This window comes from Plectropomus leopardus, chromosome 2, assembly GCF_008729295.1.
Source record: "Plectropomus leopardus isolate mb chromosome 2, YSFRI_Pleo_2.0, whole genome shotgun sequence".
Classification (NCBI taxonomy): domain Eukaryota; kingdom Metazoa; phylum Chordata; class Actinopteri; order Perciformes; family Serranidae; genus Plectropomus; species Plectropomus leopardus.
Window position 1 is genome coordinate 3,714,489 of NC_056464.1, and position 20,310 is coordinate 3,734,798.

Here is a 20,310-nt window from a genome sequence, read left to right on the forward strand (position 1 = left end):
TAAGCAAGAATTTATAAAATGTACAAGAAAATGACTTGCAAATTAGTGAAATAAATAAATGAATCAAATGAAACAAACTTGCTAAGAAGAATAATGCTAAAAAAAAAAAAAAATTCTGTAACATAATTTTAAATATGCAATTATGGTGATAAATATATATATATATAAATACACAATCTTGCTAAAACATATGCCATATGCATGAACACAGCCAAAATTATATATATAGCCTCAAGAAGGCTCAGAGCAGGCTCTACTTCTTGAGGCGGCTGGGGTCCTTCAAAATCTGCCGGAAACTCCTACTGATGTTCTACCAGTCTGTTGTGGCAAGTGTCCTCTTCTATGCTGTGGTGTGCTGGGGAGGCAGCATCAAGAAGAGGGACGCCTCTCGGCTGGACAGGCTGGTAAGAAAAGCTGGCTCTGTGGTCGGCACAGAGCTGGACTCGATCACATCAGTGGCAGAGAGAAAGACTCTCAGCAAACTGCTCTGCATCATGGACAATGCCCACCACCCTCTGCACGGCATCATCATCAGGCAGAGGAGTGTCTTCAGTGACAGGCTGCTGTCCCTGTCCTGCTCCACTGACAGGCTGAGGAAGTCGTTTGTCCCACAGGCCATACGACTCTTCAATTCCTCCTCACACAGATAAACACTGTTTGCACTGTTGCACTGTTTTTACTGGCATTGCACTGTTTTTATTGTTATTGTCGCTTTTTATATCTTGTGTTTTTGCATATTCTGCATCTCTCTTTTTCTCTGTATATATTGCTTATATATTTATTGGTCTATATTCTATTCTGTATGTTTAATATGCTGCTGGTTACTTAAATTTCCCTCGGGATCAATAAAGTACGTATCTATCTATCTATCTATCTATCTATCTATCTATCTATCTATCTATCTAAAAAAAAACGTAAAGTGCATAAAATGCACTAAACAATCCTTAAGGGTTAATGCTTCTTTTTTTCCCATAAGCTATTCAGAATTATATCATGAGGGGCTAAGGCATGTGGATCATAATTTAAGATCACACAGAATGTAAATTTTCATAAAGAGTCCCACTTTACCAGCATCCACGCATTCTTGAGTAACTATTTTGTTGCTTATTCTGAAAGGTAGTAAGCGGAAGTGGAGTCTTTTATTTTGCTCAGTCTGACAGCGGTTGAGCCGTCCAGAGTTTGACACCAGTCTTATCAGTTGCTGTCTGGCTGCTGCTTCACCGCCCGCTGACAGCCAGTAGCTGTTGTATTTCTTGCCACCGCTCGAATGCAAACCGAGTAACTAACTTTTTAGCGAAAGTGAAAACTTCAGGAGTGAAACACAAACTATTTTGTACTTGTTGCGCGTCTCCATGGACACTGTTCAGGTGGGTGAGTTAGCAGGTTGACGTGAGTTAGCGTTAGCATGTCGCTAGCAGGCTAACAAGGGCAGGGCCAGTTAGCTACAAGGTGACGAACAGGTAACGATAGCGAGGTGTTTGGGTGCTAATGTGAACGCTAATTCCTTTACACCTGGCTAACTCTATTTTATCCACTCTCTGTGTCATAGTGGGTCGTTTACACACCTTGTTTGTCATCCACAGAAAATGGTGTCTGGATTTGCTCTGGACCTGGGACCCTTGAAAGAGCCTCTTGGATTTATTCGTGTCCTAGAATGGGTAAGTTAAGTCAACTTTAAAATGTCTCTCAATAAGACTAGTTACAGGGTATTCTTATCTGTGTTTAGCCACCGTATCTACTCTGCATTCCTCTCACTTCATCCTCGTGATGTTGATATTTCCTTCAAATCCACTCCACTAGTTTTATGTACCAGACTAAAAGTGTCTGCATTGTAGTAAGTAATATATTCTAATACACACACTGAAGTTTAAAAAAGCTTGCATTAAAACTTTGAAACCTGGATCGACATCATTTTTCGTGTGTTGGTTCAGACGCCTGTCACATGCATTTAAACCAATAAAACATGAGCAAATTGTTTTGAATTCTTAAAAAAAAAATATGGGGAAAAAGGTAATCAGCAACTTGGCATGAATTGTCCCAAAATGCAAATAAATTAGTTAAAGGTGGCAAGAAAATTACCTGAAAATTAGATTCCAAAAAAGGTAAGAGAGAGAGAAATTGATGAGATAAATAGGGTGAAAACATCAAGAAAACTACATTTGATAATATATTCAAATTAAGCTACCAAAAAAATAATTATTTTTTGTTTTTGTTGAAAACTCTTTTTTTCATTTTATATTTCTATTCATTATTTATTTATTTTAGCTTTTTTCATGTCATTTTCTGTAATTGTTTTTTTCCTTTCATTTTGTTGTATTTTTTGTGTGTGTGCTAATTTTAGGTAAGTTTCTTGTAACTTTTTACTTATTAATTGCAAATATTGGGACATTATTCTTGTCAAGTTAGGCATCACCTTCTGTCCATGTTTCTAAAAGAAATCAAGTCAATTTGGTCAGGTTTCAAAGGGTTAACCGCTGCAGGCACCTCTGTCTGTGCTATGTTCATTTGTAACCTGGGAGTGTTGGCTTTTGACCTGTTTCACTGAGCTAAATTATGCCACAGTAACATGCATGTAGCTACTGATTTACCCAGTGAAATGTTAACCCTTAAACCTGGACAAATTGGCTCAATTAAAAATAAAAAATAAAAAAAATACGGGAAGATGGCAATAAGCAATTTAAGAGGAAATTACTCAAAAATTAACAAAAATAAATTTAGGAAGAATGAAAAAGAGAGTAAAAAATAAATTAATAAACATCCAAACGTGTCTTTAAAAAGTGTTCAAAAACTATTATAGTTCTGTAAAATAATTTTAGATATGTAATTATGATATTTATAAATATACTGTAGTTTTTTAAAAAATATTTCCCTACATATTTTTCCCTGACTTTTTAATGAATAATTTTCTAACTCTACTAGTTTTATGCAGTTTGTAAAACATCATTTGCTATTTGGAGTTTATCTGCTTATATTGTCAAATTGTGTTGTATATTCTTAACTTGTACACGTTTAACTATATTGTGTGACTTTTTATGTTAACGTTGTTAGTCTTAACCTCTCTACATACTGTATCTTCATATTGTATTATTCTTTTTCATATATCATTTTAGGATGCTTAACTTTCAGGCAAGGGACCGCTAATGAAAACTTGCACCCAGGTGTATTTACATTTGTTCAAATGTGGAATAATGTGCATTGTCCCTTCTTTGAATTAATAGATTACAATAACAAATGAAGTACTATTTGGTACCAAAGAAATGGCACCAATTTGCTCCGTGTTCTAAGGTTAAAGGTTAAGATGTCTGCGTTCTGTGTTTTACCTTAGGCTCTTTGCATAGTACACATTATTACGTGTAGCACTGCACCAAACTGGAGGCTGAAACAATGACCAGGAAATGCCAGGATATTGTGACTTCAGTATAAAATAGTTCAGCCAAGATTACAGTAGTTGCATGTTTTCTCACAGTTGAGTATTTTCAGCCAGGACAGTCATGATGTTGATGTCATGTGTTGGTGCAGAACCTGGGAACCAGCTCCATGTGGCTGCTGTGAGGAATACCAGCTGCTGGTATTCCAAATGAGTAGTTTGAATGCACTGTATACTAAAAAAAGCAAACAGTTCAGGAATGCCCCCTCTAATGTGACTGCTAATACTCGTAGTGCTGTGTATTTCTGCTCGCTGCAGACTCCTGTGCTAACCGCCCCGATACAGCAGGCAGGGCTGTGTGTATTTAAGGCGTGTGCCTGTGAAGCAGGTCCTGTTGGTCATTAACATACAGGAGCTAATAACTGCTGCCGTGCTGCGAAGTGTTAAGAGTTCAAAAGTTTGGCTTTCTATCCACTATTTTAGTTGATTGCACAATTCTTTCTATGTCAAGCCTTAATGCCTTAAATATCAACCAAATTGTGACCAGCAGGGCTGGGTGGTATAGCTTAAAATGTTATCATGATAAATATCTTTTATCAGGTGATATTGGTAATTATCACGATAAATGTAAAACTGTGTAATTATTTCTTTCAAGTTTAAACCCGGGTTTTTGTTTATTGGTGAAAGTTGAAGAAACATATGGTTAATTGTGGTTTAAACTGTAATTTATTGCCAGAACATGACAGCACTTGTCAAACAACAGAACATTTCACAAATCTGAGTCAAAACAGTCGGTCACCAGTTAAAGTCTTGCATTGAAAATGTTTCTTAAATAAAATTAAGTATAATCAGGGAAATGTTCTCAAAGTATTAAAAGAAAAAAACAGAAAAAGTCTTTAAATAAAACATCCAAAAAACTTGAAATTATTTAAAATAAATTAGAAAATGAGGGATATGGTTATCAAAAATAGTTGCCAGTTATGTCCTGTCAATCGGCTGTCAATTGGCTAATTAATCAATTGCTTCCCTTGTACTTGTATTAACTGTGAGATGATTAAATGACTAAACATAATATTTTATTAACTTTCCATATGCTTTTTATGCAAAAAACTTAATCTTTAAAGCAACTTCTGACCAAAGCTTTCAGATAAATGTAGATAAGTACAAAAAACAATATTTCCCTCTAAAATGTAGTGGAGTAGACGTATAGAGCGGCTTGAAAAGAACAGACTCAAGTTAAGTACAAGTACCTCAAATTCATACTTCAGCACAGTATCTAAGTAAATGTACTCAGTTACATTCCATCACCAGTCAGGAGGCATGTCAAATCCTCCATACAACGGTTAAAAACATTTCTAAATCATTTAGCTGCCAATCTAAACAGAATAAATAGACAAAACAAAACTGTTATCTTGATTAAAAATGTTTATCAGTTGATATTGATAATCGTCATGATAAATGTAGAATTATGCAATTATTTCTTTCAGGTTGTAACAGTTTGTTGTTAAGGTGTGCACTGAGCAGCTGTATTTGATAGTGAAAGTATCGGATCAGGACTCTGTATCAACAGATACTCAATATTTAATGTCTCTGATCGGGATTGGGGACAGAAAAACTTGATCGGGACATCGATACAGCTACTGTAGCTAACATTACGTGGTGAATTCAATCATGGTGTAGTGCAGCTCTGTAAAACAATCATAATAATTATAACTTCATGAGCGTGTTGAGTGTTGTTGTTATGCTTCAACCCAAGCATAAGCGTGAGTGACGGTCTCGTCTTCTTCTGTTCCACAACTGCTACTTCTTCTTCTTCTTCTGGTTAATGGTGGGTGATAACTGGTGTTTAAAGTGCATTACATCTCCCCCTACAGGTGCACGGTTGGTTTAATAATAGTAAGTGTATTGTTTTCTTGTATTTGGTTGTCGTTTTTTCTCTGGGTAAAAACCATGAGCAGTGAGGCGATGAGAACAGATGTCAAGAAGTCAACAGTTAAGCCAAACTATAAACCACTTTATTTGAGGGTAAAACTTAGGGTGAGGGCACAATTTCCCGTGCAGTAAGTAATTATCTGTCAATCCAAAGTTAAACTATTCCAACAAGCGCACTTGAACCAGAAAGTTGCTCCGCATGGCTAATACATGTATGGTTTGCCTTTGTTTACTCAAATAACTTTGGATAACCTGCAGGGTTGTTGTACAACATACCTGATCATCCAACTGCTCGTGTCTCTTGCCTGTCCCTGACTTCATAGAGTTCCACAATCTCGTGTTCCAGGCCTGGAAAAGCTCTAAAGCGCCAGCTCTAATATGTGTCGATATGTGAGGATTAATCTACCAATTGATGAGAGTTTGAAACTGGTGTCTGATCTGATATGGCAGTTCATTAGAAACTCAGGTCGAACAGGTAAAAGACATGACTTGAGTCAGTATTTTACATTTAATGTATTGTTCTACATAAAAAAAGTCACAGCCCAGCTGACCTGATAAATAAGGTACAGTCCCACAGCACGAAAACTAAGCTATATACTGCTGTGGACGGGGCCGCAGAGAAACATACTTTAGCAAAAAAATCAAAATCGGTTTAAGTGTACACTGTTATTAAATATTGTCTCCTCTTTATCTTCCACAACAGCTGATGGAGGCAGCGATAGAGCAGGAACTCGGTTGTTAGGTGGAGTGAAATGACTGTTTTTCTCAGTCGAGTCTGTTTTTTTTTTTTTATATAACAGCTTCAAATCTCCGCCAGTAAGAGCTGTCTCTTTTCAAGGTAAAGCGGTGAAAATATTCGAAATAGAGCGTAGGCTACACTTGAACTGATATTGATTTTTGTAGGTGGCAGAAAACGAATAAATGAAGGCAGAATTTGCTCAGCGCCGTTTGATTATATGTACGTGATGCAGCGGTTTTCTAACCCAAAGTTAAATAAACAGTGATTGTGATGCAGTCTATATCACAGACTGTAATAATATAGGTTTATTGCAACTACTTGAAAGAGGGCATATCTCCACCTGCCGTAGAGGAGTCAGACATACCTCTGTCAATAAATCGACTGTCTCCTGGTGTTTGTACACTTGGACAAGGACAGCAGTCCAATGAAATGGCCTTATGGAGCTATAACTTCAGCTGGACTAAACTGAGTGTTTTTCTGACTTTTTAAAGATCGCTGTTTCCAATCCAATCTGCTCAGCAGTTCACCAAGTTTGTTTTGTTGTTGTTAGTCTGCTTCAGTCTTAAGGCTGAAATAGACAGAATTCTTCCAGGGTGAGGCATTCTTAGTAATCTAATGCTGCCTCCCTCCTCTACTGTAAAGGTTTAGGAAGATGTTTATAATTGATATTACTGAATGTCAAACTGCTCTGTATACCACAGCCTCTAAACATGGACATTTGCCAGTATCCACAGTTTTTTACAGTGTCAGGTGGAGGGTAGTCACCAGGCAGTGGTCTGGCTATTTTTGTGATCACGACCAGCTGCTTCTGTTTTTGGGTCATTCAGTGTGTTCACATATGTTGACGTGATGTGTTAAATACAAATAAGTTGTATAAAATGCAAAGTGCTAGTGTGAGAACCTTGTGACTGTTTGCTGCTGGGGTTTCTCCTATCTGTCCCGCCACTCCCTGAACAGAAGAGGTACTGAGGAATGCTTGTCAGTCTGTGGGAGGCTGGGTGGGACACTGGACTCTGGACAGGGAACCCCCCCCCCCACCCTGTCTGGAGAGTTTATTTGAGGTGCTGTCAGATTGGCCTGGGTGGGTCACACAGGGTTGAGATGAAAGCTGAGAAATGTTGTGGAGATCCAGAGAAACCTGAAAGATGAAACCCATTCCTGAAGATCCTCAGTGGGCCGGATGCTTGCTAAATACTGCACTGCAGCTCTCTCTGTGTGTTTCTGTTGTTTACCTCCCTGTCTTTACTCCACTCCTGCGGCCTGCAGGCTCTTAACCTCATGCCCTGTACCGTGGCTCACTTCTTACAAATGTTATGGAGCTTAGAAGGACCCTGATGATTTGGGAATGTGCCTCGGCAGATGTGGGTGTAAGTGAACAAAGAACATTATTCTTGCGAGAAAGTCCGGAAGCAAGAATCACATGCCTTAATCAGAAGCTTTTCATTGGGGGAAGGATGTCCTGGGAAGGGGGAGGGGGTGCTCTTTGTCACACAGTGTCCTTAGGTACTGAAGTACTTATTCATATATTCTTAACAAGACAGTTACAGAGACACCACCATTTCATTATGAGAGCAGGACAATTTTTTGGGGACCATGTCATCATATTGTCACTGTCATGTAAACTATTTCCATTCGTTCTTTTTCTAACCTTTTTGGCTCATGGAAAAACTTTAATAACAGTGTGCATTAAACCCAAATATGCATTGCTATCCAATACAGCATGAGAAAGTACTAGATATGTTTGAAGTATTTTAGAGACTGATATAAAGACAGTTTTTTAAAACTCTCAGTGTTGGTGAAGAACAATTATCTTTTATTAACCTTTTGAAACCTGGAGCGACATCAATATTATGCTGCTTTCAGACACATTTAACAAATATTTAAACCTTTGAAATCTGAGCAAATTGTTGCATATTTCTTCCAAAAATATGGGAAAGAGGCAGTCTTCCACAAACTGCAAGAAATATGTAGATTTAGAAAATGATTTTTAAAAAGGCCAGGGAAAAATGTCCAAGGAAAAAATAAATAAAGCTAGGAAAAAAATATTCATGATTATCGTAATTACATTAAAATTATGTTACAAAGTTTATACAATTACTTTTCCTGGTCATTTCTGAGTAACATTTGATTGACTTTATGGAAGCAGTGCAACAATGTTCAGAAAGTTGTAAGACCATTACATTCTCCTAAAAGTAGTCATGAGAATTCCAGCCTCAATGAAACTCTTAACATTACTGCGTTCCACATGTTAGTTACTGAGGTGGCATGTCTACAATGTGAGCTACTGTATGAAATCCCACTCCGCTCTGTTCCTAGTTGTGTCTCTATTTTAGCTCCTAATGTCTTGCCTTTAAAAATAGGATGAAACAGCATCACTCAGGTTCTCAACAACATTGTAGTCAACTTATGCTGTGTTTACAGATATAGAATCTAACAAGTTTTTTCCTGGCTCTGGTGATGCCCAAGGGTGTAAGAGGTTATTGGGAGCGATATCATATTAGGACTGTCTTCAAGGGTTAGGCTTATATGTGCTTTTGTACAATGTGGATTGCACAATTTCTACACAGTGCCCAGTAAAATACTGCACAGGCCTGACATTGCGGCCTGAGCCCAACCCTGCTGATGAATTCAGGTCTGAGTCCAGTCCAGGTTCTACAGCCAGCAACATTTTCCAGCCTGTCCTAAGTTTCAGTGTAGTTGCTCATGCTGTAGAAGAAGAGAGGCTGTATAAACCTGTCCAAAGCTGCTACTAAATGCATTGCCCACATTAGAAATTAAAAGGACTGGAACTGTTTTTCCAGTGTTTTTAAACCCCTGACTGCAGTCTGCGCTCAATCACAGATGACTCTGGCGACCCCGGAGTGGCATCCCAGTTTTCTGCACAGTCAGGTCATGTTGAAGGCTGGAGGAAACAGTTTGGGCTCCCTGCTTTCCATTCTTCCTGCTGGGGTTTGCTGTGTGTCAGCATAGTTGTAGATATTGGCTTGTTTTTTCAACCTTTAAAAGACACTTTCTGCTGACAGTCATTCTTATACAATATGAAAAACAACCCTTAAGCAGGACTCAGATTACAGAAGTTTTTGGCCAGTTTATCCCCTTTTCACCCCTCATGAAAATTGTTCTAGAAATCTCCTGTGGTCAGTGCTGAGGTTTACTGATCTAGTCTTAAACCTCACAAACTGCTCACCGATTCTTTGGGCCCAACCCCATAATTTCAAACATTAATATTTGATTTTAGTTGTTTTTTTTAAAATATTTAGTCATTAAAATCTCTGATAATGATTATGATAACATCATTTAAAAAGTAGCGATAGTCCCAGAGTAGCTGACAGTGTTGCCAAGCAACACTAAATGTTGCAGCATTTGAGGCTAACATTAGCTTGTTGTAGAGTTCTTGAAGTTCTCCCTGCGGCAGAGGGGGAGGGAGGGAGTTTCCTGTGTGGAAAAGGATGTGACAGCAGCAGGGAGGAAGGTGATAGTTAGTTTATATAGTGACAGAATGTTAGTTCAGAGAGTGAAAATCACATCAGAGAAATATGGGAAAGGAAAAAGCATAGTTTTTTTCATTTTATATTGACTGAAATGTAAGTGTACCTCTGATCCTAAAAGACAGCACAGTTGGTACTGAGTTTAATCTATATTTCCATGAGTTACTGACTGTCATATGGGCCTAAAAAAAGTGACATTAGCGAGTAACAGCAGTATCTCATAGTGTCAGATGCAGACTAGTCACCAGTCATTAAACTGGCTTTACTTTAATTTTTACAGAAACTTTTTAAGGATTTATTTTTTATTAAATCAGAGTTACAGCAGTGGAATCAGGTTTAAGCTTGAGACACCTGACAGTCAGGCTGTGGGGCTCAAAATGACTTGATTTCATTCACAGAGATATATTTGATAGATTATAGCGTACCCAGTCGCCTTTTACCTGTGTAAATACCCTCAAAGGCCAATGCAATGCATAAAATGCAATTTCTTACTTGCCAAAAAGTGATTACAGCTCCTATCTTGCCACTGAAAGGTGATTTCTGCCTTAAAATGACTTGATTTCATTCACAGTGATTACAATTGACAGACTGTAGCTCACTCAGTCCTCTTTTAACTGTTTAAATGCCTTTAAAGACCAGTGCAGCAAATAAAATGCAATTTTCAACTTACCAAAAAGTGAGTGCAGCTCCTGTCTTGCCACTGAAAGGTTGTTCCTGCTTCAAAATAATTTGATCAAAATTTTTAATTATTACAAGATCCTGTTAATAAATCATTCAGCCATCAGAGCAACTTCCTTATGTCATACCCCTAAAGTTACAACACTTCATGTGTATTTGTTTTGTTTTGTTTCAGGGGACCTAAGTGCAGTCGTTGAGTCTCCACTGTTGCCAAGTGCATGCTCATTGTGGGAACTTTTGGGTTTCTCTGTATCATATTGTAAGGTCCTTTCAGTGACAAGATAGCTGCTGCAATCCCTGCAATTGCATTTTTGTGCATTTCGTTGGGGCTTTAAAGGTATTTACACAGGTAAAAAAAAAGGACTGTCGTGATTACAAGTAGTCCAATACAACCCCCAAGAATTAAATCTAGTCATTTTTAGGCAGGAACAATGTTTCAGTAACAAGATAGCAGCTGCAATCACTTTTTGGCAAGTTGAAAATTGCATTATGTTTGTTGCATTGGTCTTTTCAAGGAATTTACACAGGTAAAAAGGGACTGAGTGGCCTATAATCTGTCATATATATATGTATATGTGTGTGTGTGTGTGTGTGTGTGTGTGTGTGTATCTAGATTAATCTCACTGCAATCCTGTAGTTAATCTAGATTAATCTAGATTAAAATTATAGATTTGAATTTTGCCAAAGACATTCAAAATAATATCTATCTATCTAAATGATGAAAATGCATCACAAAATGCTTGAGAAAGCTGTTCCACTATAATATTTGGTAAAGAAAATAATGTTCCATAAGATTTACTTTGGTGTTTTAACTTTTTTTTATTTTGTTAAACACAGACATTTAGGAACACAGGTTCTGTCTCCATGTGGAAAAAGCTTTTTCCTGCTAACTGGAATGAACAGCAGAGGGTGCAGCCTCTGATAACATGACCCTAACTGAACTGTGGGCCTACATTAGAGGTCATGAAGAAGACCATTAACAGTCAGTAGCTTTGTGACACGGCTTGAGCCAATCACTCCAGTCACTCAGGCAGACCAGCTTCCGCCTTGTTCACGCCCCCTCCGCGTAATTTGACCAGGTATACATCCGCGCTTAAACAACAAAGTGAAATTGGTGCCTTGCTCACTGTATAGACCCAACTTAGTGAATAGTTTATTTTTATCGCGCGATAATTTGCTTATCGCGCGATAAGAATCCCGCGTTAACGCAGCAACACGTTAACGCCGTTAACGGCCCAGCACTACTATATATATATATGTGTGTGTGTGTGTGTGTGTGTGTGTGTGTATATATATATATATATATACATATACATACATATATATACATATATATACACACACACACACACATATATATATATATATATATATATATATATATATATATATATATACACACACACACACACACACACACACATATATACATATACATATATACATATATATACATATATATATATATATATATATATATATATATATATATATATATATACATATATAGTCAAGTCAAGTCAGTTTTATTTATATAGCCCATTATCACAAAACAAGGTTTGCCTCAGAGGGCTTTACAGTGTACGACATCCCTCTGCCCTTAGACCCTCACATCACCCAAGGAAAAACTCCCCAAAAAGAACCCCTGTAACGGGGAAAAAAAGAGGAAGAAACCTCAGGAAGAGCGGTAGAGGATAGTGAGGGATCTCTCTTCCAGGACGGACAGACGAGCAATAGATGCCGTAAATAGCAAGTGAAATACAATCATAGCAAAAAAGGAAAGAGAAAGAGAGGGGGGGGGGGGGGGGGGGGGGGGGGGGGGGGGGGGGGGGGGGGGGGGTGGGGGGGGGAGGGGGGGGGGGGGGGGGGGGGGGGGGGCACAGAACAATAGAAACAGATGCATGTCAAATTACAATAATGGTAGGTGTGAAATTAGTAATTGCTCTCTATAATGATGTTGATAGAGATGATAACAGTCTCATGCATATGTGAAAGGGTGAAAGGGAGTTGTCCAAAGGCAAGATCACAGCATCGGCGCAACCAGGACCAGAATCATATACATACATATATATACATATATATATATAATGATAACAATGGTTGCAATAATAATAATTATTATTATTGTTATTTAGATATAATTTAAACCTTGGGGAGTGTTGCTTTTGAATCTTAAATTTTTTTTTATAGTTTTGGTTGTGTTAATGTATATGGCATGAATTTTGGCAGGATTGTGTATTTTAGTTTAATCTTGGAATTTCCAGCTCAGCTCCTACAATAAGTGTAAAATACACTGTGGAAACTAAATTGTTACATTCAGACTGTTAAGATCAAAAAATGCTCCATTGAAACCCATTCAATCTGCAATTTTTGATCCCACAGCCATCAAAGCATAAAAACATGCATTGTATTTTTTCCGGGTGTCATTCATTTTACCATTAAATTGCACTATCAACCAACTGTAGCATAGGACACATGCATATTTGCATGACACCTATTTAGGTAGCCTTTTGGGCTCCGGAAAACTGTCCTCTCTTTTAAAACCTATAACCCTTCCATATGTCTCTGCCTCTGCAGGTGTTTACCATCTTTGCCTTTGCCACCACTGGAGGTTACTCTGGGGAAGAGCCACTTTACTGTCAACTGCCCAGGAGCCAAAGAGCCGGTGGACGCAACAGCTGAGTTTGGCTACCCATTCAGGTACTGTGGAACACTAGAGCCCTGCTTTTGCTATATATCTTTCTTCTTTGTTGTCAAAATTTGTTTCATTGAATTTTTTTTTTTAAAGCAAAAATATTAATTAGTGTACAGATTGAAGACAAAATAGAGTGCAGATAATTAAAAATGCAGTACAAATGGTGTCATTTTTTTAATGGCTAAACAAAAAGAATAAATTCTAAAATAATAATGATACTGATGATAATAGTAATAGTAATAATAATGAAAGACAAACAACAATAAAAAACAACATTGAATAAATAAAAAAAGATGACGCACATAAGTAGTTAATGCTCCAGAAAAAGGGGTGTGTGAAAACAGTGGAAATACAGCTATGAACTGTATTTCAGGACATAAAATGGCGATATTGTATCTTTCTTATTTTTAAGCTGGTAAACAAAACAGTTGTAAATTACTGCCATCATCTGGTGAAAAATATAGTTTTTCCACTTGGTCCCAGCTGGTTCAGCATTCATTCTCTACTGCTACTTTCTTTAATGGCTTTTTTTGTCTCAGAAACGCCAAATACACAATTGTGATGTTGCAGTTAATGTCTCTTGTGTTTCTGTTGTGAAATGACTGGAGATGCACATGACTTGTTTGTGAGGCTAAATGCTACAGGCTATCCAGTGCCAGCAGTTATTGGGGCAGCAGCTGCATTTAGATCCACTATCAAACAGGACTTGGCCAAAAAGCTGAAATTAATGTCACAATAAAAAAAATCTCTTTAATAGCAGTAAACAGTATATGATAAGGTAACTGCTTGCAGGCCCATATAAATGATGTTCAGTGGAATAAACTGTGCTCTCATGTTATAGAGCAGAAACAAGGATGAGAAAACAGAGCATGCGTGCTAAAGGTGGGCAGTGCCTTAAAACATACAATATTTCAGGGTATTTTTGCAATAACAATATTCTTAATGATATCACAAAATATGGAAAAATAGTATCTTATTAATTTAAAGAACATAAAATTGCAACAAAGTGTTGCCATTATCTGTGTCAATATAAACATAATAGTTTGTCTTCAAATATCCAGTAAAAACTACACAATCATTACCTCTCATTTCTTCAATATGCAAACAACAGAAACTCAGTGAGAGTCAGATCCTGTATAAAATATAAAAAGCACAACAAAATACAATCAACCACAAATACACATCTAAACAATAGCCAAACACAAAAAGTACCCTTGAACCTATAAAAATTATATGTAGTGTGTGCAGTGTACATCAGAACCAGCAACACACACACACACACACACACACAGTCCTACATTAATTTATATATATATACACACACACACACACACACACACACACACACACACACACACATATATATATATATACATATACATACTGAACAAAAATATACACGCAACACTTTCGTTTTTGCTCCCATTTTTCATGAGCTAAACACAAAGATATAAAACATTTTCTATATACACAAAAGACAAATTTTTTATGAACAGTCTCAGACGGCAACACCTCCCATCCCATCTCCCTCTTCTTTCCGCCGTGTGCACGCAGGAATCAGGGTCATCAGGTATTTTTGTTACAGGCTGGTCGAAATGTAAACCTAGGTGGTACTCTCTATTTATACACACACACATACATATATATATATATATATATATATATATGTTTGTGTGTGTGTGTATATATATGTATACACTGAAAAAAATATAAATGCAACACTTGTTTTGCTCCCATTTTTCATGAGCTGAACAAAGATCTAAAACATTTTCTATATACAGAAAAGACACATTTCTTGCAAATATTGTTCACAAATCTGTCTAAATCTGTGTTAGTGAGCATTTCTCCTTTGCCGAAATAATCCATCCCAACTCACAGGTGTGGCATATCAAGATGCTGATTAGACAGCATGAATATTGCACAGGTGTGCCTCAGGCTGGCCACAATAAAAGGGCACTCTGAAATGTTCAGTTTTATCACACAGCACGATGCCACAGATGTTGCAAGTTTTGAGGGAGCATGTAATTGGCATGCTGACTGACCTTGTTTATTCAAGTGCACTAGGTGCGACGTCAATACGTTGGTTCACGTAACGTGCGTTGACACGTTAGCCCTACTCCAAACTTAATTCCTCCACCTTGGAGCCAGCAGCAATTTCACTCTCAGCCAAGGTTGTTATTACCATGCTTAAAAGTTTGATGCCATGATGTCAACAAGTCCAAATATTTCCATCATCATTTTTTTTCTTAATGATCAGCAAGAAAGTCAAGAAGTTAGCGAAACTGCTGTAAACGTCAGTGTCTCCCTCCCGGATTGTTTAAAGTGACTCATAACGCCACCTGCTGCTGTGGAGGTAGAATTACTTGAGACTTTTGTGAGAAAAATCCAGCGTCATTGTGCCAAAAGTCATATGTTGTCTTGTTGTTATTGGAGAATGGATTTTTTGGTACTTGTAAGACATGTTGTGTTTGCTTCTGAAGCATGACGTAGTAGATGTTGTGTATTTTGTTTGATAGGTACGTATTAGTTTGTCAATCATGTTTTTCATTTGCAAACTACATTGTTTGTTAATAGATCATAGGACATTTGTTTTGTTGTTTTGTTTTGTTTGGCAGGTAATTAGATCCATACACATGAAGGAAATGAGGTCAAAGCAGTAGTGCAGACAATGACAGTACTTCAGTGACAGCAGCATATTAAAGAATCTATTCTAAAAGTTACTTTACAGTAAATCTCTCTCTCAGCACCATAATGTAAGACAAAAGATTTAGCTGTAAAAATGTTTACCTTTCAGTTCCCCTCAGTGGCAGCCTGCTTGAATATGTGTATTTTCTAACATAGATTGCTCATAGAGATTTGATTCAAGCAGCCAGTAGCACTTTTAATGCCATTCAGTTACATATAGCCCTTCATCGGGAATCAACATACCTTTGTGGCTCTATAAGAGTCTTCTTCTCCAAACATGAACCAAACTACTGAAGAGTTTCACTTCTCATGATCATGTGGTCCAGTGTGATTAATGTCAATTAGACAATTAGATAGATTTCCAATACCTAAATTGACACTGATATTCTTATATCAGGGGAAGGGCTCTTCTGTTTGTTGTGAGAATCAAATCCCACCACACTGTGATTTGTATGTGCATGTGTGAGTGTACATGTGTATGAACACTCACATACATGTGTATGTGTGTGTATATGGGTGTACCCACACACACACACACACACACACACACACACACACACATACACATACACATATACATATACATATATGACAAATGAACTCAATATATAAGTTAAAGTTTCTATGATAAATTGTTCATAAACTGAATTGTCTTTTGTAGGGCACATTTGGTTACAATGACCTACAGTATATTTGTATGTTTCTGTATGTATGTATGCGTATGTGTGTACATATATATTTCATTTCTATATATTTATTTCAAACATTGGATCAAATAGTGGATGATTTTATGTTTATGGCCTTAAGGGAAAAAAAAACATTTCTAAAATAAAAAATTCAATCAATCAAAACCCAGAACCTTCAACTCGTCATCTACTATGCAGATGACGAGTTGAAGGCTCTGGGTTTTTTTGTGCACTTGTTTAAACCTTTTTATATATTCTCTCTTCTTGCCTTCCTTGGATAAAGGAGTGACCCAGGTGAGGCCTTGTTTTCTCAGAAATCACACAACAAAAGAGCAAAAGACAAAATCTATCAGAGCAAGTGTTATAAGAGCTTTCTCTTTCTCTCCCTACCTTCAGGTTGCCAGCGAACCCATATTACATACCCACATGTAACGGTGGTCCAGCCAATGAGACCTTCCTGCAGGGCGACTTCTCCTCCTCGGCAGAGTTCTTTGTGTGTGTCGGTGTGTTTGGGTTCCTTTATTGCACCGCCACACTGATCCTCTACCTGGGCTACCAGAACATCTACCGCCAGACTGCCCGCGGGCCCATCATAGTGAGTCACATCCTCTGATCCCACCCCCACTCCACAAATGTAGCTTCAGCTCCTTCAGCAGACATGCAAAGAGCAGAGATTACTGTGCATTTTTTCACAATTTTGAAACCTAATGTTATATACGTGGGTATTTTTTTAGGATTACATTTTTGCTGGGTGGTGGGTGCCATATTTCACTGTGGTGTGACCAACACATATTTATTTTGCTTTAGCTGGACTTAATAATCATATATGTGACATCTATATGGAAGAAGAGAAGAAGTCATTTTATATAGAAGATAAGGTTGAACAGTAACTAAGAACCTTCTAAATACTGATGTGATATCAATGTGTATATATATAAACATGCTCAGTGTTTACTGTGTGCTTCCTGCCAGGACCTGGTGGTGACGGCTGCCTTCGCCTTCCTGTGGCTCGTGTCCTCCTCAGCCTGGGGCAAAGGCCTGACTGATGTCAAATGGGCCACTAACCCGGAGCACCTCGTGGAGATATGTAGCGATGTCTGTAAGCCAGGAGAGTTTCCTTCCATGGGCCGCCTCAACGCCTCTGTGGTGAGTCATGTTCGAGTAGAGCGGCTGCTGCATCATCGCATGTATGATTGTTAGTATAGAATGTGCAGGCAGACTGTTTGACCACATCGACACGGCCTTTTATCTAAACACACACCCAGGCCACTAATAGTTTGAACCTATTTTTGTAATCAGGTCACAATTTTATAGACCTGCAGAGTTATTATCAGTATGAAATAGAGGATAACTGGGTGGTGTAAGCATTAAAATAAAATAAAAAGTACTTTTATTTGTAGGTAACTGTTAAAGTGTAGTTAAATGTATATTTTAGCATTCATCCCTGCTTATGGAGTTTTACATAAACCTAAAAGTAAAGCTACTTAATGTATTTTATATTATGTTTCCTGCAGAGTTGTGAATATCTGCCTATCAGTCTTTTTAACCCTTTGCTTTAATAATTCACACGCTCTTATTGCTGTGAACACAAAATGTGCTTTATGAAATCAAGCTTTTAAAAAAACAACATTAATATGATTTTCTACATTCATTGAGCATTTTTTTAGCCAACATCAGTCCTAATCATAAATATAAAATATTCATTAAACTTTCAGAATTTGAATCCTTAAATTCTAACTTTCTATCGGCAGCAGTTCAGGCTGACAGTCAAATGTCAGTTTGGGGCCTGATTGAAGGTAGAAGATAGAAGGCAGAATTATTGGTCATTTTTTAAACAAAGTTTTTTGGCTACATGTTGTAACTGCTGCTGTGAATGAACTTAACTGATGTCCACTGTTCAGCCATCAAGCACCACACTGACTGCTTTCACCAGCTGTTCACTGTGTTTTCAGAAACATCACCGTGATAAACTTAGTGCGATTTGCATTTGCATGAAAAAAAGCCATGAAATTCATTAATCTATAAATAAGGCCATAAGGTATTTAAATGATTTAAATAAGTCTTTCAAACATCTTAAAAATGCAAATACATGGGGAAAAAATTGAAACTTAAAAAAATTTAAATGCACTTTGTAAAATGGAAGTAAAGTTTTACATACACTGTTTTGAGTGAAAATAAATGTGTAAATGCAATAACTGTATTTCCCGTTATCTACATTTGCTGACAATAATGTGTTGATGCTATTTTAAGCCTGTTTTTAAGGTCAGTCGTGTTCAAATTTCAGTATGTCTACTGCAGAACATGTGTGTTGGTAGCAGTGGTGGTGCTGAGCAGTTTGTGACATTAAAGATAGATTTGGTAATTAAGGCCTACGTGCCGGCGATAGCGGTGTCCAGGGGCATCAGGTTTTCAGGTTGTATGTCCGTCGATTTCTCCCATTATCATAAAAGGGATGTCTCGAATGCCTTGAGTGAGATTTCTTCAAATTTTGCACAAACGTTCGCTTTGAATCAAGGATGAACTGATTACATTCTGGTGGTCAAAGGTCAAGGTCACCATGACTTCATGTGTCTCATCCTTGTTAATGTACAGTATCTCACAAAAGTGAGTACACCCCTCACATTTTTGTAAATATTTTATTTTGTCTTTTCATGGGACAACATTGAAGAAATGACACTTGGCTACAATGTAAAGTAGTCAGTGTACAACTTGTATGAGAGTGTAAATTTACTGTTCCTTCAAAATAACTCACAGCCATTAATTAACGCTGACAGCCCTAACAAATTATGATATATAATATACAGAATATTAACAGTGTAGATCAAGTGCAACTCCACTTAACTTATACACTTTTTTCAACACACACTGAACACAAAGTGTTAATAATCCTCGGTGCACATTATTTTGTGTCACTCATGTCATCTGTTTTTGCTGTCCTCTCTGCAGATATTTGGCTTTTTGAACTTGATCCTGTGGGCAGGTAACTGCTGGTTCATTTACAAGGAGACTCCTTTCCACAAGGATCCCCTCCCACCAGCCACCATGGACAAGGAGGGGCCCCTGGGCCCCAGCCACATCACTGAGGGTCCCTAAGCTTAACCCTGTGCCCACAGCAGAAACATGCCCAACACTGGTCTCCAATGTTCACCTGCAGAAACGTAAACAAAAGGAAGGCAATTGTCCCAAAAACTCCCCTATACCTCCCAACACCTGTCAGAGCTATATACTGAAGTTGAGGGTGTTTAGCTCGAGTTAACATCGTCCCCAACGAGTGATCAACCCCGCTCATTTTTTCTTTCTCAGTCAGAATCAGTTGTCACTGTCTGCGGGGCTGGGCCATATAGAAAACATCAAATATTATCATATATTTGACCAAATACCTCAACATCGATATTGAAACGATATTGTAGGGTCAACTATTGGTGCTTTCACCAAATAAATACATAATAGATTTTTGATAATTGTTCATCAGTAATAATCAGTAATAAAACAACTAGAACAGTCTGATACATTTAGAAATTGATATTACTATAACACAGCCTTCAAAGCTAGAAAAAGACATCCAAAATCTCATCTCCAAATTACTGATTAATGCCACGGCACTATGTTGCCCAGCCCTAGCTGTATGTGTCTGGTGTTGAACAGCAGCCCTCCACATCAGCACAGTGTCCTCCCCAAATGTCCGTCCCTCAGGGAGACACCTGGTGATGAAACTGTGCTGTAAGAACAGAGGATCTCTGCTGCTCTTCAGCCAGAGAAAAAGGCAGACCATTAAGAAACTGAAAGCAAACAGCCCTCACTCCAGTAAAAGCGTTTCCTGAAGAAAGTAAATCCAGAAGCAAACTCTGTAGGAGGGAGCCCATGCACACCTGAGCTGATCTGTCAACGAGTCCAGTTAACCCTTTAAAACCTGGAGCCACATCACTTTTCTTGTGCTGCTGTCAGAGGTCTTTCACAAGTATTTAAAAACCTTTGAACCAAATTGGTGTGACTTCTTTCAAAAAATATGGGTAAAAAAGGCAATAAGCAACTGGGTAGGA

The 20,310-nt window shown here is 37.8% G+C and overlaps 1 protein-coding gene across 1 annotated transcript; it reads left to right on the top strand.

The window, feature by feature from the left end:
• The first annotated feature begins 1,183 nt into the window (after positions 1-1,183).
• sypl2a (synaptophysin-like 2a) lies at positions 1,184-19,763 on the top strand. The gene is given in 7 exon segments (XM_042498729.1): positions 1,184-1,367; positions 1,584-1,658; positions 12,782-12,820; positions 12,822-12,904; positions 16,667-16,865; positions 17,243-17,416; positions 19,217-19,763. Coding segments are annotated over 7 exon segments (732 nt in total). The 5' UTR covers positions 1,184-1,352; the 3' UTR covers positions 19,364-19,763.
• The last annotated feature ends 547 nt before the right edge of the window (positions 19,764-20,310 follow it).